This window comes from Crocodylus siamensis, chromosome 1, assembly GCF_052110815.1.
Source record: "Crocodylus siamensis isolate JL-2025a chromosome 1, ASM5211081v1, whole genome shotgun sequence".
NCBI lineage: Eukaryota > Metazoa > Chordata > Crocodylia > Crocodylidae > Crocodylus > Crocodylus siamensis.
The window spans coordinates 91,516,003-91,540,227 of NC_143395.1; the positions used below are offsets into that span (position 1 = coordinate 91,516,003).

A 24,225-nucleotide genomic window follows, 5' to 3' on the forward strand; every position below is an offset into this window, starting at 1 on the left:
ATGCAACTCCTGCCTCAAAGGAACATAAGCAATTGAAGCTTTTGCATGTTGAGGTAGATCCCTACCTCCACTAGGGTCCAGGGAATTTGGATCCAACCAAATGCTTTCATCCCAGTTATCAGGCTGCCTTAAACCAGCTGTGACAATTCCCCGCTTCTTCTGCAACTGAGCCTGAAGGCTATAAATCACCTCTTGACAGAGCTGGTGCCCTACCTCTGACCCACTCTGCTCTTTAGGATTCTTTATAACTGCTCGCATTCCTGCCTGCGCTTCAGCAAGTACTGTCTTTTGTGCTGTGCACACTGCAGCGTATAACATACCATATAGATTTTGATTCTTCCAGATCCTAAGGTCTAGTCCCAATAGGCCCTGTGCAGGCACTAAAACTTAGAACACTTGACTGTGTTGCTTCAAGAATGTATATTACTGGGGCTCTGTCTTCTGGGATTTCAGGCAACTATAAGATCCATGTAGCAAGGATTTGAATGCACGGTAAGAATCACCGCATGATTTTCCAGCAGTAAACTTTAGGAGTCAGATGCTTACCCAACCTGACCTCAATTAAATCAGCTGGATGGGAGCTAATGTAGTACTAAAAAGTGGCTGAAGAAAATGAGAGAAATCTGTTGCAAATCCCAGCATGGAGCTGGTTATGTATGAAGTGGAGTATTTCAAGTATGAATGTGTGTATGTGTTTGTGCATGTGCTGAAGAAAGTAAGGTTTGCAGTGGAGACACAGGAGAGCTTTGTGCACAGCACTAACTCTGACACAGCTCAGCCTGTTCTCCGTCACTCTGTTTCACTTCTGGCTGTGCAGGAACATGCAGTGGCTCTTCATTCTCACTGTCCTTGTCATCACCTACATACAACAGGTAAGCTTTTGAAGGACTTTTCCCCTCCTCTGGGGTCTAAAGCTTAAATAAAATGTACTTGAGGAACTGCCTCATGCAGAATAGAAAGCCATTTCCCACTACAGGGTAACATTAGTTTGTGAAATTTTGGCAGGCAGAATTTTGTTATTTTCCTCTTTATGCTACTCATTAAAATTTGGATGGGATGTGGGGGAAGGGGTAAAGTATTAGCAACTCTGCCTTTTATTTTTCTTTATGTACAAAATCTTGTCTGAGGCAGTGTAAGAAAGCAAACATTTTTCCTTGCTTCTACTCCAGGTATATACACTTATCTGGCTCTAGGACTCTACAGACTAGTTTTATGAATTAGCATTGAGTGCTGCTTATGTTTGGTCTTGACTTGTGGGATAATATGAAATGGAATCTTTTCTAAAATCTACTCCTGTTTCAAATGTTAATTTAATTAAAAAACCCAAAGCTTGAAAACTGTATGAAACAACGTGTTGTTTTGCTCTTCTAAATACCAAGCTAAATGTCCAAACAAAGCATTTTCAAATAAAGCTTTTTTAAATAGTTATAGCTAGACCTAAAAGCAACTGGAATTTTAAGATATGTTTGTCATGTATTTTGCTATTAACTTATTTACCTCAAACATTCTTTCCTTAATTTTAAAACAAACCAACCAACAACCCATCAAGCACTGCTATACAATGGACTCATTTTTGAGTCTGACCAGGGAAAACATGTGCAGTGGGTTTGTGTGATGTGGACACATCATTACAGAAAGCTAAGGAAGCAAGAATCATAAAATATTTGGTCTGTAAACTTTACAGGCAGGCTTTAAATTTTTATCATAACTTGATGGATCTTTGAACATCTTTCAAGTAAACAGAGTTATTCAGTGGTAGCAGAGCTAATGGTACTAGTGGATGTTTTCTTATATTTTGTTTTTCTTGCTGTGAAGCTTCAGCATTTCATTCTGGATTAGCCTCTTTTCCATTTTTTTTTAGTTTAGGTAGATGCTGAAAGTTCAAAGCACATTTTGCTTTATAACACAAAAGCCTGAAATAACTACATGAACGTTAAGTGAATCTGCTGAACCACCTAGTATATTTCCTGTTACAAATGCACCTTGACATGCAAAAAGTGATTTTAGCCACTCAGGAAGTGTCATATAGTCCAAAATCTAGGCAAATCACTACAGAAATAATGCTGGCTCACAAGATTAGAGCAAGTGCTGAATAGTGTTAATTTTGAGTTTTTTAAAGCACAGATGTCAAAGATAGGTCCCTTGGAGCCCTATCATCTGGACTGCAATGTTGCACATGGGTTTCAGAGTGGACCAACATGCATGTGGCAGTTGGGGCTGGTCTGTGGGCCAGATTCAGCCTGTGGCCTGGCCCTACATCACTCATCTAGTCCATCTAGTTCATTTCTTTCTTTCCTTCTTTCTACACACACACACACACATACACACACGCACACACACACACAATTCAATGTTAGAGACTAGATGGTTACTTCAGGACAGGAGGATCAAACTTATCAGGGGGCCAGTCCACAGGCTGAATGGGTCAGGCTGAATATGGGGCATGCCATGCATATTATATAAAGCAACCTGCCTCCTTCATATCGTTCTTCCAGAAAAAAACTTTAAGAAGCTTAAATTATCAACACATGAAATACAGACCAAATTATTTTTGCAGTTTACATGAAAAGCTAACACTAGTGTTTGTTTTTTTTAAAGTTTTAAGTGCTAGAGATTTATTACTGCTGTGCTCATGCGGAATAAATACTATAACAATGAAAGAAAGCAAAACAACACATTTGTAAAGCTGTGGCTGATATACAGATCTCATGCCATGGAGGCACAGTCAAAGCCAAATGATAGCTCAGGTCCCATAGGAGTTGATCAATAGGTAAGTATCTTAAAATTAGTTCTAGGAAAGTGAGCTTGGAAGCCATACTTTGGAACCTTGTAAAATGTTAAAAATTATTTGAAAAATTAAAGATATGGCTAGAAAATGACTGTAAAATGGTGGCAGAGGTAAAAAAACAAAAACCAAAACCAACCCTCTGTGAGACAGGTCCTCTATTCTCTGTAGCAAGCTAGAATTCAATTACAGTGCAAGAGCATTCACTGAAGTGCCAGGCAAAGTACTAGGCAAATTTTCCACTTTCTTCCAGTTTAAAAGGAGAAAGTTGAAATAAATTGGTAATTAATAAGCATGAGGACAGCAACCTTTGTTATTTTGTTATTACATTCAATTTTCTTTATAGCCAGTGTCAAAAGCTGGGGTTTTTTTCATACTGATAGCATGAAGCTACATAGCAGAATTTGTAACAAGACAGAGAACCTGATAGCAGACAGATGATCTGTAGGTACCCAGGAAAATTTGGAAAATGAGTTACAATTTTGGAACCTAGGTGACACTGATAACTTATGTCTGTCACTGTGAGATGGCCGTATCTTGTTTTTTCTGTCCTCCTTTACTGACAGAACTAGAAGTTACTTTGAATTGTGCTGATGGAGCTGATAGCACTTCTAGTCCTCAAACCTTACTCCCATGTAGCAACTAGCCACATGGCAGGGCTCCAGCTCGGTATCAACCTATTCAGCACTAGCATATAGGCACATTAAAGTTTGTATTTCTGTTAAAAGGACTGACGGTGAAATAGATGAATGTCTAGAAATAACAGATCATTTAAATTGTCACTAGATTCTGGAGCTGATACTCCATTGCAATAAACATGTGATATAATCTTTCAAGCTTTATGTAACTGTAGGAAAATAATGGTTCCACTTTTTCATATGAAATACAGGATCTTTGTTTTAGATCATTCAGACTATCGTTCAGTCCTAATAGTTGCTGCTGCAGATATTTTATTAAGGTTTATTTTTTAACTAAGCCCTGTCTTGTGGAAACACTTGTGTGAGTAAATTTATGCACAGGAACAGATCTTCTCTACACACTGGAACAGCTCCTGTGTTGCTACGAACAGGACCAAAACCTAGAACATACATTTTCCCAAGTATAGCAGAGGCAACAAAATCATTAAGTAAAATCTAACTTCAGAATACTTGTGACTATGTAAGTGAGAGAGAGAACACTGGTGGGCTTCCAGATACCAAGCTAAGCTCATAAGGCTGCACAATAAGAAGAGGATTTGATTTTTTTTGAGTATGTATCATATGATGTCCTTGAGAAAGAACAGAAGCCACCCCCTCCCCCCTTGTCAACTGGTAAGCCTTTTTGTGACTAGAAGGTTTTGTTTTACTGAGACGCAGACCTTTTCGTGAAATAATAGGTGACCAGACTCATTGGTGGTGCAGTGCAAGTGTGCTGAAGTTAGTGATGAATTTGGTTCTTTGTCTCTCATATAAACCCTTTTTGATCTTACAAACCTTTGTGCAGTGACTTAAGAGGCTACTTTCAGCCTCACTACATTTTGTGGCATATTAGCCATCTTTAAATTATTCCAGCCCTCAAAAAATCCAACTATGTACAAGTTTTTTTGTAGGGTACAAGGTAACAGTCAACTGCAAGTGAAGGCTGGGGAAAAGTCTGAACAAGCCGGTGAGGTACATCAGCGTAAAGAGTTTTGTCACTGGCCATGCAGATGCCCACCCAAGCCAACCTGCACCCTTGGCGTGAGCTTGATAAAGGATGGATGTGGCTGCTGTCAGATCTGTGCCAAGCAGTCAGGAGAGATATGTAATGAAGCAGATATCTGTGATCCTCACAAAGGGTTATACTGTGACTACTCTGCAGACAGACCTAGGTATGAAACAGGAGTATGTGCATGTAAGTTACTCTTTTGTATCCTATACTTGACACGAGAGGGTGGGGACAGTTGTGCGCGCCCAAAAAAACTAAGATTGTTTTGTTTGGGATGTACAATTCATACTTTTATGTCACACCAAATTGGAGTTCCCCACCCGTTTTCCAGTGCGTAAAGCCACTATACTGAGATTAAGGCAGTATCTCCCTTAAAAATTACTTAGGGTGAAGTTACACTTTACACTTAAATCATAGTAAGGACACTTAAAATGTTAGCATCCACACATTAAAGCTTTTAAGTGCCCTCTGAGTGTCTCTCACTTACACCACTTCAGGCAAGAGTTAACTCTGGGTTGGGCTACCTAGCTTGTGTTAGGGGAAATAAAAGAAGTAATTTGCAGTTCTCCAGCATTCCAGCTGCCTCCCAACCCCCAGCGAGGTTGGAGCTCAGGTGTCCTGGCTCCTTGCCATGCCTCTAATCACCAGCACTCTAGTGGCAAGGCAGAACTGTGCAGGCAAGAAACAGCATTAACATGAGTTAATGTTAACATGAGACTGCTCACATCTACACATGTGAATTTTTCTTTGCAGAAAATTCAGGGGCATTAAATTGCGCCCCAACACTCATGTGAACATGCACCTATTGGGAACAAATTTGCTCCCAATGGGAGTGGTTCACTCAAGGGTTGCTCCTGCCCTGTTTTATACCCCCCGCAGCAGCCAGGGGGAGTTCCAGACTTCCCCAAGTGCCAGCCCAGGGCTGGCAGGGGGCATGTAGGCTGTGCCCAATCTCCACAGGGTCGGGGAGAGCTGTCCTGGCAACCAGGACCGCTGCATCCTAGCCAGGTCTAATGTGCAGTAAAGCATCTCATATAGACTTGCTCAGCATGTTCTAACTTTAATACCACTTAACATTCCAGATTTAGCATGGTCTTACATGTAATATGCAACTTCAGCCTACACATCAATTAAACTAGCCCGCTATGTATATCCACCCGTATAGGCATGTTTATTAGAAAAAACAGCCAATACACATACTTTTTCATACATAAAAAGTGCATATGGACAGGGAAGAGTTGGACTCAACTCTCATATCTGCAAACTTAATCAGTGGAAGTTCTGGATGCAGAATTTATAATAGCAAGGAGCACTACAGGTGGAAAAGGACAGTCATTACAATTCTGTACACATTAACCGTATGTTAAAGCTTGTGGCAGATTAAGTAACTTCCCTGTCTAACCTTTTTCAGATATGATAGCTGTAGGATGCGAACTCAATGGAGTGCATTATCCTAATGGGCAAGCTTTCCAACCTTCCCCTCTTTATAAGTGTCTGTGTGTCAGTGGTGCAATTGGATGCACCCCTGTATTCACTCCAAAATCAGCTGTAAGTCCATGTACCACAGTCAAAGGGAAAAAAAAGTTTGGACCTTCCACCTGTGGCCCTGGACAACAGAAGCAGCTACAATCAACAGGTTACAGATTAATGCCAGGTGTGCATGACTAGTATGGTAATTTCTTTTTATAAATGATAAATTTAAAAAATACATTTTTTTTAAAAGGGCAAGTTTATAGATATTCTTCTATTAACCAACATGTCTTTCTTTCACGTGGCTCACTTGTAGTATTATCAATGTGAAATCCCCATTCCCTTTTAAAAGTCATCCCTATTTTTCTATGTACTAGAACAGTAGTTCTCAACTACCAAGACTCCTTTGTAAACATCAATGGCCAGTCTCAATCCAGTGCCCCTCTCTCCCAACCCACTGCCCACCTGCCCTTACGCCTCAACCCCCCAGTGTGTGGGGCAGGGGGTGGGTGTGTTGGACATGGGGGGCCCCAACCAGCCCCTCGCAGGCTGGAACTCTGACAGCCTGCAAGGGAAAAGCCAGTTTCCCAAGTTTTTCTCCTTTAAAGGAGAATCCATTTTTAAAGTTTGTTTGTGACCCTTTCATAAGGTTCCTATACAGGTGCAGGGAGGCTGCTCCAATGCACTGTAACTACAGCACGTTGGAGAAGACTCAGTTAATTGAGTCTGTTGAGCAATTACTGTGCTCCATCATCACGTGTATTATTTTCCCTGTGCTGAAAAATGGTGGCGGGGGTGTTTTAACTCAAGCTTGTTTGACCAGCTTTAAAGTGCCCCGTCACCATTTTTCAGCATGGGGAAGCTGATACACGTGACACTCCTGGCGGTTATTAAAGCACCCTCCTGCCTCCCAGAGCACATCAATAAACACCCATATATTCTTGCAACGCACTTTTGGGTCATGATCCACTGGTTGAGAAACACTGCACTAAAAGAATAAAATAAAACTAAGCTCAAGACTCAACAGCTAACTACTCTCATGTACTGTGGATGCATAAGTATATGGGGAAGACCCGGGATTTCCTAAAGGGGAGTGCAGCACACCACCCCTTGAACTATAGGGGTATGGGGTGAAGTGTGGTTGGGACCCCTTGGCCAGTATGGGACACCAGGAAGCTGGGCAGGGAGCAGGTGCACAAAGCAGGGACCTGCACCCTGCTGCTGCCCCTGTTCCTGGCTGACCTACTGGCAGGGGGGAGCTCCAGAGCTGCTCCTGCTCTGTGCTGTAGGGGGCAGCTGTACAGGAGCTGGGCTCCGCCAGGGACATCAGCAGTGGTGGTGCACAAGTTCCTCCTTCCAGTGCCTGCTCCCAACCAGAGGGAGGAGCAGGCAGGGAGCAGGCAGCGGAAGGAGGAACCTGTGAGCCGCTGATCCCTCCTGAGTCTGGCACCCTGCAAAGCCATAGCCCATGGCTGGAACAGGGCAGAAGCAGCTCTGGGGCTCCCTCTGTGCCCAGCTGAGCTGGAGCAGTAGTAGTGGCAGCAGAAGGCTGGTTCAGCCATATTGCTGCACCTCTTTGGACCCTCCCCTGCATAAGCAGCTGCTTGGCAGGAAGCCAGTCTCCTCCCCACTCTGCACTTGGAGCTCAGTTTGGACAAGCTTTCAGCAAACCATCCTAAAGAAATGGAAGCTCGCTTTACATCCAAATCATAATTTAGTACTTGGACCAGCAGCAAAGGAGAGCAAATCCTTTTCACAGAATGTATTTAAAGTTGTATACAAAACCACACTTGGTAAGAAAGCCACTCAGAAAAGCATCTGAGTTCAAATGAATGCATTGCACACTCTAGAGATTGTTCTTAAATTAATCAAGAAAAGACATAATACCTCTTAAATGTCCGAAACAGTCATTTCATCTAGTTAAAATGTATCAATAAAGGAGTACAATGACGTGAAACTACTTATTTTTGTCATCTTAATATAACTGAAAGCTGAAACCAAGTTTTTAACAATCGTTACTGAGAAAGCAGAAATACCAAATATTTGTATAAGACGTGGAACACAAAAAAAAGCTTATCTTCATTCACAAAGCATCTGTTTTCAAATTGGCCCTTGTTTTAGAAGGCTGAGCCCTCCCCTGCTTTATTAAGAGGAGGAGAAAAAGATAATTGACCGATGCATACTGAGGAACCAGGTCATTCTTCCGGTCACAGAGCACCTCTGATTGCTGTCTTTGCCCCTGATGTCAGGGAAACAAACAGCATTTTCCCCAGACTAGGTGCATTTTCTGCAAAGAACTTTAGGCAAGTCTGTAAATCCATAGGAGGTCTGCATGAGGTAGGAAGAGTAACAGACTTTTTCCTGTATGTCAAAACACTTCTGTATTTTAATAAAATGGAGCTTCTTGTCTTGCAGAGCCCAGCAAACTACAGATTCTAATTTCATAAGCTAGCTTTTGTGGAGAACTTTCTTACATGTGATCCTGATGGAAAGTACACAGCCTGGGTGGGGTCATTTATGCTTCTAATTAGTTAGACTATCTGGCCTTCATGTATTAGCACAATATGAACCCCAAGGGGATATCTAAATCCAATTAAATCCAGATAAGTATTTACTTGAATGTAAAAAGAATTTTACAGTAACATTTCTGTTCCTCTTAGATTTCAAACTTTGATTTTACATCAAAGTAGAAGTGACTCAAGATAATCACCAGGGATCTGGGTCTTCCATTTGCTATGGTAAAACACAGATTTCGTCTTTTAAAGGAGAAAAATGTGGGAAACAGCAGGTTTCCCCTTGCAGGCTGACAGAGTTCCAGCTTGCAAAGGGCTGTGGAAGGAAGGTGATCAAGCAGGGGACACCGTGTGCATGTGTGTGCATGCACATGCATGTGTAGGTGTACATAGTAGCCAGGCAGCAGTGCAGCTTCCTCCAAGTAAGTCTATGGGGGCAGGAGGGAGGGACACAGGCCATGCATTGCGCATGGGGGAGGGGAGAAGGTTACAGGCCATGCACTGGGGGGGCATATGCCCCCGAGATTTCTGTACCCAGTGGGACATGGGGCTGTAGCGGGGCTAGATGAGCTCTGGCCAGGAGCAGTTACTGCAGCTCAGTGGGGGAACCCAGCACAGAAGGGAGCACCGTGCTGCCATTGCTACCATGGCATGGCACCCCCTGCCTGACTGGCAGTAGCAGGGGCACATGTCCACACTACTGCCAGTGCCACTGCTGTGCCTTACCATGGCAGTGCAGTGCTCCCTTCAGCACTGAATCCATGGAGGGAGCTGGGCCACGGAAGTGGCTCCTGTCCAGAACTGGTCTGGCCCAGCTGCAGCCTCATGCCCCGCCGTGAGTGCAGAAATCTTGGGGGACATGTGCCCCCATCTTTTCCACACACCCACTCCCTTCCTCACGCACAGAGGAGTGGGGGGCAGTGGGTCAGGACTGAGGGGCACCAGCAGGACTGTGGGCCAGGAATGAGGGACACTGGCAGGGCCAGGGAGGGGGCTGTGCCTTGGGAGTGAGGGGCAATGGCATGGGCAGAGCACTGGCATATCAAGGCTGTTCAGAGCTACAGAGCTGCAGCTGGACCCACATCCTGTTGAGTGAAGGGGTAGTTCTGATTTTCCATGATAAAAAACCAAAAATCAAATGCCAAGATTTATAGATGTTTAGAATGTATTTTATTATAATGATTGAGGCACTGGTAGGTTTCCAAATTGCTTTAAAGTTGTAAATATATCAATAAAACATTAGGGTTAACTGATGCCTATATATAGAGTGGTGTTTCATTTTAATTGTGGAAAAACATGGATCTTGGATTTTTTAATCATAGAATTTGCAGTTTTTAATCAGCGGATTTGTGATTTTTAAAGAGAGAAAACCAGGATACCTGATAATCGCTAATATCTGTTGACTGGTGGGCTCAAAATGGAAGTTTAATAATCAAACTTGCTCAATATTCACCACCATTTTAAGACTTGGTTATTGTTCCTATAGCTTTGCTTTCTGGGCTGGAATAAATAGAAAATGACACAAATATAATGCCTTGGCCCCAAGGCAAAAATCTTCAGCTACTTCAAACTGAACAAATTCCTCCAGCCACACTTCAGCATGGGAGTGAGAATTTCAGAGCAAGTACTTCTTAATGGTTAAGGGCTATATGATGTGCATGTCTTATTACTTCTATAGAACTCGAAGAATACATGGCGCTTAAAAGCACAGACTGAGATTGAAGAAATCCACAAATAAAATTGAGACAACATGGAGAATGAGTATCAGGGAATAGGCGAAAACAGCAGCAGCAGAAATTGTTTGTAGAACCTATTTCCCTTTTCTCAGAAAAACCTTGAAAGATGGTTTCAAAATGCTGTACTCCCCTTAACTTATTGTAAAGTAGACTACAAATGAAGTACAGTGTATATGTGGCTTGCATGCAGTCATGCCACAGCTTGTTAAATCTAGCATACAGACAAAGGATCGAGTAAAAATGAGTTAACATTGGGCAGAAACGTCCCATGGAACAGGTGACAGGTAGTAACTGTTTATGTGCTCACAATTAATGAAAACTAAAACTAGGCATCTTATCTCTGCTTCAGCCTGCCTTACCTTCCAGGTAACTGTTGGCACATAAACAGTTACTGTGCAGCAGTTGTTCTGTGGTAAGTCTCTATCTCCTGTTAACTTGCTTTAACTTGACTGCCTGTCTGTACACTGTTTTAATATTTTTTTCCTTTCTGTTAGTGCTGATAACAAATGCTAAGCTTTATTTTAACCACTTTCAGATTTCCTTTTCTTTTAAAATTCTGTTTAGCTAATTCCCACAATAAGACAGCATCTCAATCATATTTAAAAATGTACTAAATATGAGCAACTATGTAACCTCCCTTTATTTATTGCAGATCTGTGCCAGGCTTTTAACCTGCTTCCTGCAATGAGAGCTTTAAACTGCTGTTTACCTTCCAGGTATCCTCATAATTCTGCCATTGCCTGTTACTTATATGTCAGGTTTCAAATCCTGTCAGCCACTCATCCTGGAGACTATGTCTACATTTGGCACACTAAATTTTAATTTTAAGGCTTTCTCTATTAGTCCTCATATTAAGTAAAGAATGACATTTATTAGCAGCGGATAACTGGAAGTGATGTTTTTTATGGAGGGAGCTGGTAGGACCAATCCACCTCCCCAAACTATGCCAAATTAACCAAGGCAGATTTAAATTCAATTTTCACAGCTTTAGCTGGCTTGTATTTTGTAAATGTGTTTGCCACTCTTGTGGACATTTTATATATATATAAATTTTATACATTTTATATATATAAGATATATATATAAAGGATTGTCAGTTCTTATAACCTTAACCTGGAAGGTCCTATCATATATCAAGTGTCGGCTGAAATGTCTAAAACTAGATGATTTAGATGCTTTATTTCTGCTTATTTGTTAAATAAAAATTTAGGGTCCAAATATCTTTTTGGAAGCCTTGCACCTTTCAGCTTCACCATTTAGATTTACCTATCAAAACAAACAATCAAACAAACAAATGAACAAATCACTACCCAAGTAGAAAACAAGTGCTAATTATTGTTTTTAATTGATGCTTTTTAAAGCTAGAATTCTGCATGTATCTTGTATCATCACATGCATAATATATTGCTCTTTCAGCTTACAGGAGTCTACCACTTGTCTTAAAGAAGACGTGCTTAATACAGGCAACTCCTTGGACCCCTTGTTCTAAAACCTGTGGTATAGGCATCTCCAATAGAGTGACCAATGAAAACAGTAAATGTGAAATGAGAAAAGAAGACAGGCTGTGTTTCATTCAACCTTGTCAGACCAATATACTGAAAACTGTAAAGGTAATTTCTAATGCAAAACACCATCCTTCTTCTCTCCTGTATAAGCCTTCCTGAAATACAAGATCAAACTTGTCTTTAGCCTATAGCAGTGAGCTGCAGAAGTGTAATTTAAGTAAAATAATAAGTTACACCGAGGATCATTAGTGGTGTCCTGCTAAATTATATTGGCAACACACATGCATATGCATAATGTTCAGTTTTCTGACTTACAAAGAAAAATAAGGGGATAGATATGCTTCTAGGGGATAGGTAGTATTCAAAGAAACTACTTGTATTTAAACAGCTAGCTGTACCAGGACTGTATGATCACCCCACACTAGCAGCCTTTGTTCTAGCATCTTTTGATTTTTTTTGCACATGGAAATTTAAATTTTGGTTTTACATTTTAAGATTCCAAGAGGAGAAACCTGTCAACCAACATTCCAGCTTTCCAAAGCAGAGAAGCTAGCCTTTTCTGGATGCTCAAGCACACAAAGCTACAGACTTACTTTCTGTGGTGTGTGCCTGGACAAGAGATGTTGCACACCTAACAAATCCAAGATGATCACTGTACAGTTTGATTGCCCTAATGAAGGTTCCTTTATGTGGAAGATGATGTGGATCACATCCTGTGTTTGTCAGAGGATGTGCAGTGATCCAGGAGATATATTTTCTGAACTCAAGCTTTTACAGTAAGTTATACCACAGCACCGTATTGCAAAGTTGGAAGCACAGTCACAGCTTGGAGCGTTAGCTAAAGGGGCAACCTTTCCACTAAAACTAACTTTTGAACTGTTCGTCATTCTTTTGCTAAGTGTTAGTTGGAAACATATACATAAAGTCAGGCATTAAAAAGACTTAAATGTATCCAACACTGAAACCATTATAGAGTGGTATCTTTTTGTTATTTTTTTATGCAGAAAGGAGTGCTACATTGAGCTGTTTAATACAGAAAACAGCAAAAGCTCATATAATTAGGTATCTTGCTCCATGGCTAAAAGAATGTGTAAGTTTAAGTTAAAGAAACAGCCAAGCAACCTACTAGAAAAAGGAATTTTAACTTGTTGCAACAATTCTTTATCATTCTGGATTCACAAGACAGATATCTTTACAGTGTTTTTTGCTAGCAATGTTATATATATATCTCCTAGTACTGTTTCAAATGCAAAAATGAATTTTAATTGAATTGCTCTGTCCAAGAGTTCTCCTCTCCCCACTGTTGTGTATAAATGACACATTTACAAAGGCACAAATAAAAATATATTTGTCAAGACAAGGATCACCTAATTCATCTCCTCAAAGAACAATTTGTCTAGGCTTTTACTAAAACGAACTTAAAACTCCTACTAAAATACAGAAAATGAAAAGTAATCTCATGTCTTTATATAATGCCTTTCATCTGTTCCTTTTGTTGTATGTCTTATTTATCCTGTATTGTAAATTCTTGGGGATTGGAACTGTGGTCAAGTTCTTGCTCCACTGAAGTCAACAGCAAACTCCTACAGATTTCAGTAAGGCCAGACATACCTGTGCACTTCGCACCAAAAGTATCTATAAATAATAGACCTGGTAAGTTATTTCACTGGAACAACTCATTTCAGAACGCTTCTTCTCTCTCTCCAAGAACTGTGTCAAAAATTGACTTCATCTAATTTTCTTGGATATTTCTGGCCTCAGACATTGAAAATTAGAGCTTATGCTATTGTGTCTAATTATACTGACACTCACATTTAAAATGCCGTTACTCCAGTCTGAACTGTGGCAGTTTACAGCAGCTTTAAGACAGAGTCAAGCTTTGTGGATAAACTCAAAATAGTTATATATTTTATTTTATAAAAATAAAGGCAAGTGTTTACAAATACACAAGTCTCTTCAATCCAATAATTATATACATAAGAACACAATAAAAGTTTCTCAAGAAGTAATCTTCATTCTTCAAAAAAAGCTGTCAGTGCTACTATCAGTTACAGCAAAAAGTGATATTCTACATTACCCTGATGAAGTGCATTCATTAGCACCAGTGTAACCTAGAGTGTGGACAGGAGTAACAATTGAAATGTTTCAAATGCCTCTGAAAGGTTTCAAAGGGCCAGCTATGCAAAGATCCATGAGCTTTGCAACTCTCCAAAACTGGCTAAACCACTCCAAAATACCTCTTTAAACGAGGTACTATTTTGGAAGCATCCCATATGTCCTCCAGAATCCCATAGTGCTCTGCTTTCTCTGTTTCCCTCTTAAGTGACACAATTTAGATTAATATTTTGGAATAACTCCCAGTATCATGCAAAGTTTAAATTGACAAGACTCTCTAGATGCTTGCTTTTATGTTTGGGAGGGGCATATATGTTTTTGCGTCTTCTCAGGTAACTTGGAAAAATATTAGGAAAAATATCCCACAGTTGTCTAATGTAGGGAATTAGAGCTTGTACTTGATTAGTTGAACTTAAGGTCTAAGAAGTTCAGCTACACTTTGGGCTGCTATAATCCTCCTCAGTCTCTCTATCATGGTCTTTATTCACTCCACAGCTAGAGGGATATGAGCTCTCCAATTTAATATTCCATAACTGCATGCTAGAGTGCAATGTGTCTGTGATTCTTTCCCACAGGTTGAACCAATCGTAACATGTGACAATGCCAGTCAGGTCAAAGCCAGGGTCATTCTGGAGCCCTTCATTGGTTCTAAGCCATCCAGTGAACCTAGGTGATTTGGTGTTCCAAAATACACCTTCCTTATATCGCTATCTTCAGTCTTGGGGGATCTGTTCTAGGCCCACCTTTGCTAACATCTAGCTGGTTATACTCCTCTATTAGGTCAGTCAGAGATGATACAGCTTCTGAGAAACAGCTCTGTTCCATCCCATCAACATGCAGGTAGTGGTGAAGGTGAGCCTGTAAGAATAAAAATAAACTAAACCATATTCTTTTCTGTACGCACAAGTTAATTCACTTAGCTCAATTTGAATTATGAAGGCTGTCCTAAAGGGGAAACAGGAAGCACTAGAAAACAGATACATGGGCCACCTTCACTTGTATTCTTTGCTAAAATGCTACTTAGCAACTTTGTGTGGCAATTCTCTAAGGGACCACAGCTGATATCTCTTTTTTCACATGCAGTGGACATTACATATTCTGCCTCTTTTGGTGGATACTTGAACAAACGGTCACACATTTCTGCCAGGTACACCTCATCCCCCAAGATAATATTTTACCACATAAAGAAATTAAGGAGGTTTGCTTCTTTTGTGCTGTAGCAAAGACATTCACCAATGCATTAGTTAAAATTCTTGTATCACTTCTGGAACAGACCTTTTCTCATCTGGTTCAAGGATGTAAAGCAGTAAGGTAATAATGGCTAACTTATAAATACCATTGAGTCCACAATGTTTTATTACTGTAATTACCAGTTTGTAGGGCTTCTCTATTAATTGCCACTTGTTCAGCATGCAGCATATATTTACTCTTTAGTTTTGAATGACTGTTGGCTGCATTTGAAGTGGAAGTTTGCTTATAACATACATTTTCAAAAATCTTGCAGGGAAGAGGTCCTGGCATCTGAGCAGCAGTGCTGTATGCTACAGAAACTCTGGACCATGCTACAGTTTATAGTGCAACCTGACTACACTGCTGTCGGACCTTGGCAAATCTGAGGGCTTGTCCAAATTAAACTAGCGGCCATTCTGGCCTCTGGAGCAGCCTAATATTTAGAAGGCACAAAGATGGGTTAAAGCAGTTTTAAATCTCTATCCTTTTTATAGGCCACCCTTCTTTTAGAGGTTGCATTCAGTTGGCACATCAGGCTGACAGGTCATTATTACTGTGTGGTAAGGCTGGCTATTAGGGCTGTGCAAAACGGGCCCTATTCAATTTGGACTCGGATTCGACCCGAATCGGGGACAGCGATTCAATCCACTGATTCGGATCACTGTCCTGGATTCAATTCGGCCAAATCCGAATTGGAAGATTCTATGCTGATTTGGTGAATCAGTGCTGATTTGGATACAGGCACAGATTTAAAAGTTTTTTTCTACATACTTTGAGGTAGCAGGTGTGGCTCCTGATTGCTGCAGTGCTAGGGCACATTGAATGTCCCACAGGAGTATGAAGTGCTCTCCAGCATGCTTGGCAGTGAACCCAGAAGTGGACTGGAAGTACTTCTGGTCCACTTCCTGGTCCACCGGGGAGCATGCTGGGGGGCCCCCCCATGCCCCTCCACCTTGGCAATCGGCCACAGGGGGACCCCAGGTGCCCCCCCCAGACCCAGGAGGCACCAGTTGCTGAGCCAGGGTGGCTCCTCCACGTGCTCCCTGGTGGACCAGGAAGCGGACCGGAAGTGCTTTTGGTCCACTTCTGGGTCTGCTGCTGAGGAGCCCTTCTGTGGGATGCTGCATCTGCCCCAGCACCACAGCGTTCAGAGCCCCTGCCTCCTAGAGGTATTTAGAAAAAACATTTAAACCTATATCTATGTCTGAACCACCAAATCTCTGAGAGTTCTGAATCAATTCAGACAGATTAAAGGGTCCTCTGATTCAATTCAGATTCAGATATTCGGCCACTGAATCAAGCTGAATCTCTACCGAATCACAATCAGGGACAAAAGCTTTGCAGTGTCTTACTGGCTATCTTCAATTTTGCTCAAAACTGTTTTTGTTCTTACTTATCTTCTTACGGTTTAGGCTCCTTTTAAAAAGTCTTCTAAAAGGTACTACAGAACTACTTTTTATCCTGATATTGATTCCATTTCCTTCTAATCTTTCCTTCATATTTTTGTATCATCTGTCCCTCTTGGTTTCAACAGTTAACAAAATGACCTTTTAGTTAAACTAAGTTGAGTATTTATCACAGCCAGTAGTGGAGTTGGAATGCTGTTATAGCCATGATGGTCCAGAATTTATACAAGAAGCCAAGCTTTTTGTGGATATCTTATATTAAACCAGCTGTATAGCTGGAAGAGGTGTTAGACAAGCATTCAGGCAAGAAGGCTGCTCACAGACATGGAGAAAAAAAAAAAGTGCTTTACTTTAAACTTAGTGCTCTCCCGTACCAAGCCCAGCACGTGACCAGAAGAGGCAGTGTGTTAGTTGCACCTGGCTCGCCCAATGTCTGTAGAGATCAGGAACGTTAGTGGGGCTTTTTTGGTGCTTTACTCTAATAGCCGATTGAATCAGCTTCAGCTAAAAGTGGCATAAAGCCTCATTGAAATGCCCAATTTCTACAGATGGTGTGGAGCTGGGTCAAAGTAATGTGCTGCTGCTTCCGGTAGAATGCAGGTTTTCTCCCCCCTCCATGTCTGTCAGCACCCAAAGAGCCCTTCTTCAACTAAGAAGTCTTGCTTCTTATATATCACAGCCAGGACTTTCATGACAGAAAGCAAGTCTCAGAATATTACTTTATGAACAAGATAGTTTCAGTTTGACTGTATTGCTACTGTTTTTAAATAAATAGTTATTTTTAAAATAGTTGACCAAAATTCCAGGATTTCTAATGCCAAAAAAGTAAAAGTTGTGAGCCATAATTTAAAATTCACTCATATTTTTGCCTTCATGAAGTCCCAGCTTTTCTTGTTGTGTTGCCATTACAAACAACCAGCTTTCATTAAAGCATTTTTATTCATGTTTATTACATGTCATTAATTATAATTAAATTAATTAAATAATGAGTTTTAATAATTTAAATTTGATAATCATCATACTTTTGTACCAAGTATCCAGCAACAAGTAAGAGACAGCTGAAGTATAAAAACATTATGCAGATATTTATTCTGGTGGTAAAGAGAAACCAATTGAAGACAGAATATTCTGTAGCAAGCACCCAACTTTGCTGATAAGAGTTTGTACTTCCTGTAATTGCAACAGAATCGATACAAAGTTGGAATTTTGACCATTTTTTCATAGCAACATTTGCATTCCCATCCACTACTCAAAACAAGTGCTCTTTTAAGAATACCTTGAGTTGCCACCTTTTTTCACATACCTTTTTCTTATAGAGCTTCATAAATCTGTCTTTGAGCTCCATAAAGGTGGGTTTCACACAAGTGTTGTTTGCTAATGCCAGGAGTGAGTGAGAATGACCCACAGGAGGTACTGAACACAGGCCTGTTTTCCAGCCTTCTTGATTCCAGGACACAAATTGAAGGGAAGGCTTCAACCTGCAATAAATAATTTAACAGATAAAATAAAAGCAAGCAATAGAAAGTTACAGAACATGGTCTAAAGGTCTGACTCCACAGCAATCTCAGGGGTACCTGGATAGAAGATTTTCAGGAATAAGAAAGCCATTAATATTGTTCAGGGACCATTTCAGGCTTTATGTTATGAAATCTGTCAATTATCTAATTTAAATTTAAGGATACCATGAGAATACTAATAATTAGGGGTACACTTATAAAGATCTTTTGGGCCACACTGATAAAGATCTTTTGGGCCAATACTGATGGCCAATTATTAATGACCCATATCGGCCGATACCAATCCAACTGCTGACATGCAGCTCGGCAGCTTGGAGAACAATGTCTAGCTGGTAAGTCTGTTTGGTGGGGAAGGGGTACAGGGGAAGGAAGGGGCATGGGCAGGCAGACAGAGGTCCCTGCAGTATGGGAGGGGGCTGGGGCAGGTGCTGCCCAGCTTGGGCCGGGATGGGCTGTCACTGGAGTCCTGGGTGAAGTTACCTAGTTCTGTATGTGCCCAGGGTACTGAAACACAGCACTGAGAAAGTGACTAGAATGGAATTAACATGCACCAAGAGGAAGTGATCTGTTGGTTTACCAGGTTATACTAGTGCCTGCTCCCAGCAGTTGTCAGTGCTAGAGGAGCTCTTTGTAAGTCAGAACCTTTGACTTGTTTCAGCAAAATGATCAGACTGCAGCTAATTTCTTGTGTCAAGTTGGCAGATAGAGAGGGTAACCTACATGTTAGCTCATTGCTGTAAGTAGTACTCCTTCCTATCCCTCCAAGGTCAGAGTGCTGTAATACGGGTATCTGACCTTTTGGCTGGCATAATACAGATCCTCGGGTTGGAATCTCAGCTTACCAGGGCACTCATAGAGAAAGGACTTACCAAAGGACTCAAAAGTCAATACTGTTCCTACTGATGCCTTAAAGCTTAGCTAGAGTGCTCTGGGGGAGTAATACTAGGCAGAGCTCTCTAACCTTTTGAGCCTGCTTAGGGAAGTAGTAACACATCGCTAATAAGTAGTAACATCTGAAGTGTCTGCTGCTAAAAGCACTGACACTTCATGCAAGGGTCAAGTTTTGAATGAGAGATTTTACTTCTATATAAATGAGTGTTCACACCCATAAATAGGGGCACATTCTATGGGAAATACAGTGAGAGTACAACTTGGTTCTAAATTTCAGGCACCTTCTTTAGCAAATTTCTAGATAAACATTTTGTAAAATATTACATACCCATTTAAGTCAATTCACTTTATTCTAAAATCCAGCCCTTATTGTTACCATGATGTAATCACAATGCAATGAAAACCATGTTGTCATTAACAATTCTTCATCACATCCTTATTAAAAGGGAAAGAGGAAAGTGTTTAACTGGCCCATATTTTTACTAAATGTTTTTATGGCATACATATGATAAGGTTTTATTTTGACTGCATGCACGTAAGTATTTTGTAACCATATGATCATTAAGCAAATTGATTTGGCTTGGAAAGACTCACCTGACAATTACAAAGTTTCATTATATACAATGCTTACTAAAAAAGTGCTACTAGAAAGCAGGCAGAATCCTAGCTCCTGACTTTCCATTTGTCATATATTAATTCATCCCCTCTATAAAATGCCAATCTCCCTTGAATTTGTCATTGAAGTGCAGTGTATGAAAAGGCTCTGAATTGTCAGTAGCTTGTATAAGCTAATAGTAAGTATAAATAAGCCATTAAATAGATCAAACCTTTCAATGTTTCTACGGAGGTCTGAAACTTGAACATTTCCTCGAACCAGGAGTGCACAGGCAAGATACAAACTATGCTTTGGGTCTGCTTGAATTAGTTGGTGATCTTTACTAAAAGCATCTGAAAACATCTGATCCAACCTAAAACAAAAGAAGAGAGTCATCTACTTACATTAAAACAAGATAATAAGCTCACATTCTTCACTGATCGGATACCTTGCAGTTTAACAAACAGATTCATCCAAGTTAAAGCACATAATATTAAAACAACCTACTGTTTTCCCCGTTACCTCTTTTTCAGCCCTAAGCCTTCTGATTTACATAAGCTTAGACTCAGTGGTCACATCTACATGTTCATTTTAATGTGCATTAGCCTATTTTACTGTGCATTGGTGCGGTGAGTAAAAAAAACACGCTAATACACTACTGCGCAGTAGAAAACGCTACTGCACATTAAATGTCACCTAAAAAGTGTGTGCTTGCACTACTGTGCATTACCACACCCTAATATGCATTATTTATTGCCTCTTATTAGAGGTACCAAATCTGATGCGTGTGCATTAGGAAAAATGCATTGATGTACATGTAGATGCACCCAGTAAGTCAAATTCAGAAATGGTTAATAAGTGACAGTAAGTTACATCCCAATAAATCGTTAATTGTAGCTTTTTTATTTAGTGTGACCTGAAGTTTGAGGTTGCGGAACATGCTGTCGCAAACTTTTTATGTTACTGATCTATGCAATTCATCTATAAAATACTGTAAGACAGCCCCAAGCAAGGCTAACAAAAACATACTTTAATTTTCTATGGTGAGACCTACTGACACGTAATATTCAATAAAAAGGAAGATTAAACATTTTTTCAAAGTCAACATCATAATTTTAGAAAGCCCTATAGGTTCTATTATTCATTTTTTTCCCTAAATTTCCCAAACTTTTATAAAATGCAAAATTTATATTAGTGGCAGTGTTGAGGCATGCAAAATAGTGGAGCAGGTACCATTACTCCATGATAGTTTGTTTTACCTACCTTCTAGAAGGTATGTTAACATCAGCCAATGTATACAGAGGAGTCAAACTGGAAACCAAGTAATGAAGTTGAGGAAAGGGAACCAAATTCATGCTGATTTCATTAAGATCCATGTTAAGGGAACCTTCAAACCTGGCAGAGCTGTGAATTTAATAATGCCATTATAAAAATAAAATCATTAAAAGATATACGGAAGTCAGATTCATTACTCCTATATCCTTTGGAGATTCTTGACAATTGTTCTATGCAATCAAACTACAGAGCATCATGGAGATCAAAAATGACATTTTACCAATTGTAGAACTGTAATTCAGTCACTAACATGACAGCTACTGATTTTTCAAAGAGTAGCAAACTATCCTTGGTTTTCCATAACAAATGCACTGACTACTAATGAGCCTTGCTATTTACTGATTAACATACACTCTTCAGCAAGGTGTCATCTGACTGAAGATAAGCTTAAAAATTAAACTAATTTGCATGTTAGAACTTAGAATTTTTTTTACTAAAGTAATCATCATTTCAGACCATTTTCCATAACTGGCAAATCAGGATTAGACAACAGAGGCTGCCACAATATTAAGCATAACAGGGGATTAAGAGGTTAGAATCAGTCATGGTATTGAACAAAGGGAATTAGCTGGCATAAATGCATACAAAAAGCCTTCTGACCTCTTGATTTAGCAAGGTCTAAATGCCAAATGTGTCAGTGAGTGCAGATATTAATCCACAGGAAGGGTAAGCATGCATACACACACGCATGCTGGACTGTTCCTACTGATTTGTTTTACCCAAAAGGATTGAACTGTACAAATCAACAGATGACAACACAAATGGAGAGAGATGAGCTGAGGAGTGATGTCCTCATCCCATTTAGTGAGCTGCACTCATCATATTGCAGGTATAAAGGGAGAAAAGGTCAGGAAAGTGATACTGAGGGAGCAGCCATCAAGGACAGCTGGTGTCACAAACTATTCACAGGCTAGGAGAAAGTAAAAACTAATTTTTATTCTGACTTAGCTTGATAAAAAATGTGTGGGGACTTGTGCAATCAAAAGTGTATTCATACTTTTAAAAAAGCATTTCAACAGGAGCCTCTCGAAGCAATTCGTTTTGGATATGAAATGACCATTGTAATTTCCATGATCTCAGGACCTGACTAGCATTCAGCTAACCCAGGGGCAGGACATTATTTCAGGTGGAGGGCTGCTTACTGAGTTTTGACAAGGCCAGGGTCAGATAAATATTAATTTTCTAAATTGTTAGGGGACCTGCAGGCCAGATAGAATGGCCTGGCAGGTTGCATCTGGCCTGAGGGCCGCATTTTGCCCACCCCTGAGCTAACCCAAGGTAGCTGCAGCCAGTAGGCAGTTATTACCGTGCTTCACCATAAGGTGACAGGGGAAAGGCAATAGCTTGTTTGCTTTCAGCAAACATCAACTCCATGAATGGACAGATAGACAACACCTTAATCAGCATAACCTACATCACTAGAACTTCTTACTACACCAGACTCGGCGACATTCTCAGTTTAGAAGGGTGCATTATCTGTCTGTTATCCCCTATTCCCCACCAGCGTCATGTAGTTTACATGGGTGTGTCATCTGTGTATGTCCACAGATCACTAGCATTCAATATCTGAAGAGCTCAGCAAAGTTCTACATACCTCTAGTAAGTAATCAGTTTCCCCAGTGATTAAGTGGTCAATAAATAAATAAAGCCACATTATTAGGGTATTAGCTTGAATAAACTAGTTGATTGTGCCAAGAATACATTTTCAAGTTTTCATCATAGAGAAGTTAAGCCAGCAACTCAGAAGAATATTATTCTTCTCATTTGTACTAAATAGTTAGTGACTAAACTCCCATTGACTTAGTGGAAAGCAGAATTTCACCCATTCATTGTCTTTCTTTATAGTTTCTTTGTAAGCTGTTTTGCCAGATTGCTCAGCAAAATGAATTCTGTAGTCAGCTGTTCTTCAATAGCACCTTGAACAACTACTTGGTATCTTATACTATAGACAAATATCAAAACTGAGAATGATCAATATTTTCTGAAATGCAGGGGCCATAGGTATTATTGTGCATACCATGTCAAAAACATTAGTTTCATGGCAGGAAACTCAATTTGTTTACCTTGTCAGGTTCAGCAGCAAGTTAGCAACAATATTATTCATGGCATCAAATGGCTTTGCCTGGTCAGTTCTTATACCACCTGCACTTGAAGTTATCAAGCTGTTTTGCTTCACAGTTGATCCCAGCTTTCCAGAATTGGTCATCTGATGAATTTTGCTAACTATATTAAATAAAGACTTGGAGAGGAAAAGAAATAATAACAATAGAAAGCTTACAAGAAGGTTACATGCTCACAACTTTCAAATTTAGTGCCTATTATTTCAGATAAGTTTAGAACATACAAGATTAAATTTAAATATGTTAGCACAAGTTCAAAGCTGATGCCTTTGATGTGTTTTAATTCTGATGTGCTTTCTATTTCCAGTTGACTACAGCGGTAGTTTACAACCTAGCAGAGAAGATTCAAGACTTCTGCACTAGGACTCAGGGCAAAAGGAAGTACTAAATGATGGTGCAGTAATAACGGTACCGTAGGGACACGTGTAGATGCGCCTACTGAAAAGGACCTTAAAATCTGCTATAATTTTTTTTTACCACTTATCTAACAAGCAGACATAGGGAATTTCCTGCTATAGTCCATTTCTGAAGTACTGGTTACTTATTTCTCCCCACCATGAGTAAAATTTTCAAAAATACCCACATGGAGTCAAGGATCCAAGTGGCATTTTCAACACTGACACTGGTGCATTTTATCCTAACACTTGTTTTCTTGTTTATCAGCACAGGCAAGGGAGAAACACTTCTGACATCACGTTGATTACAGCAAGAGAAGCACATTAATACCGTTTCTTACTTCATTTTCAATTGGCAACACACAGTCTGCATGTTCATTAAGTTCCTTCATAGCTAGAACGCTGTTATATGGAGAAGTAACAACATCATCTTCACCAGAAGGGTAAACTGAAGTAACAAATCTGTATACTTCTGGGAACTCATCTTCAAGAACATTTAGTACAAAAGTACCGAGACCAGAGCCTGTCCCTAAAGATAAGTAAGAAAATCATCACAATACTTAAAACAACATCCTGGATTAGGTAAGTCACCATATATGTAAGACATGGCTTTTGTATTAATTTCCAACCCAGATTTCAGAAGTGTTCAGCAGGCAGTGATCTGAGCTACAGGTGTTAGGTACAGCTAGGGAAGAAATACTTTTCCTGTCCAGTGAAAATCTGATACTGCAAAATATTTTTTTATTCAAATTGGAATGGAAATTAAAAAAAAAAAAAATCTTAAAAAAATGCTTACAAATCAGACATTAGAAAAAAATAGTTCAAATCAATCTACATGCTTAACTTTTGGGCTAGAAATAGACACTACTACACATAAATTAGTTTAAGTGATCAGAAACAGGTTTAAACCTGTAACACAACAGTCA

General features: G+C 40.0%; 2 protein-coding genes across 11 annotated transcripts in view; one reads left to right on the forward strand and one right to left on the reverse strand.

The window, feature by feature from the left end:
• The first annotated feature begins 499 nt into the window (after nucleotides 1-499).
• On the forward strand, nucleotides 500-13,428 carry CCN6 (cellular communication network factor 6). 6 transcript variants are annotated; one of them, XR_016441200.1, is made up of 6 exons: nucleotides 500-872; nucleotides 4,363-4,657; nucleotides 5,883-6,125; nucleotides 10,843-10,906; nucleotides 11,607-11,800; nucleotides 12,191-12,327. XR_016441200.1 is itself a non-coding variant. In XM_090038180.1 (5 exons), the coding sequence occupies exons 1-5, from the start codon at nucleotides 822-824 to the stop codon at nucleotides 12,473-12,475; spliced, it is 1,068 nt and encodes a 355-aa protein (XP_089894306.1). In that variant the 5' UTR covers nucleotides 508-821; the 3' UTR covers nucleotides 12,476-13,428. The 6 variants fall into 6 exon arrangements, 4 of the variants coding, with proteins under 4 accessions (XP_089894306.1, XP_089894317.1, XP_089894325.1 ...); XM_090038180.1 differs by lacking the exon at nucleotides 10,843-10,906 and having other exon boundaries at nucleotides 508-872; nucleotides 12,191-13,428; XM_090038191.1 differs by lacking the exon at nucleotides 10,843-10,906 and having other exon boundaries at nucleotides 509-872; nucleotides 4,374-4,634; nucleotides 12,191-13,428.
• Nucleotides 13,429-13,581: 153 nt separating this feature from the next.
• Nucleotides 13,582-24,225, reverse strand: part of TUBE1 (tubulin epsilon 1) — a 28,051-nt gene continuing 17,407 nt past the window's right edge. For all 5 annotated transcript variants that reach the window (XM_090038130.1, XM_090038149.1, XM_090038168.1 and 2 more), the window contains 6 exons: nucleotides 23,641-23,828; nucleotides 22,848-23,023; nucleotides 20,713-20,853; nucleotides 19,682-19,822; nucleotides 17,750-17,924; nucleotides 13,582-14,668 (listed from right to left, as the gene is read on the reverse strand). In XM_090038130.1, the coding sequence (XP_089894256.1) occupies nucleotides 14,510-14,668; nucleotides 17,750-17,924; nucleotides 19,682-19,822; nucleotides 20,713-20,853; nucleotides 22,848-23,023; nucleotides 23,641-23,828 (980 nt within the window). In that variant the 3' untranslated portion in view covers nucleotides 13,582-14,509. The remainder of the gene's footprint in view (nucleotides 14,669-17,749; nucleotides 17,925-19,681; nucleotides 19,823-20,712; nucleotides 20,854-22,847; nucleotides 23,024-23,640; nucleotides 23,829-24,225) is intronic.

Excerpts from the sequence above, each read along its gene's own strand:
- CCN6 (XM_090038180.1), top strand. The coding sequence starts at position 822 with ATGCAGTGGCTCTTCATTCTCACTGTCCTTGTCATCACCTACATACAA. Across the intron at positions 873-4,362 it reads TCATCACCTACATACAACAG|TTTTTTTGTAGGGTACAAGG; the intron begins GTAAGCTTTTGA and ends ACTATGTACAAG. Across the intron at positions 11,801-12,190 it reads ATATACTGAAAACTGTAAAG|ATTCCAAGAGGAGAAACCTG; the intron begins GTAATTTCTAAT and ends TTACATTTTAAG.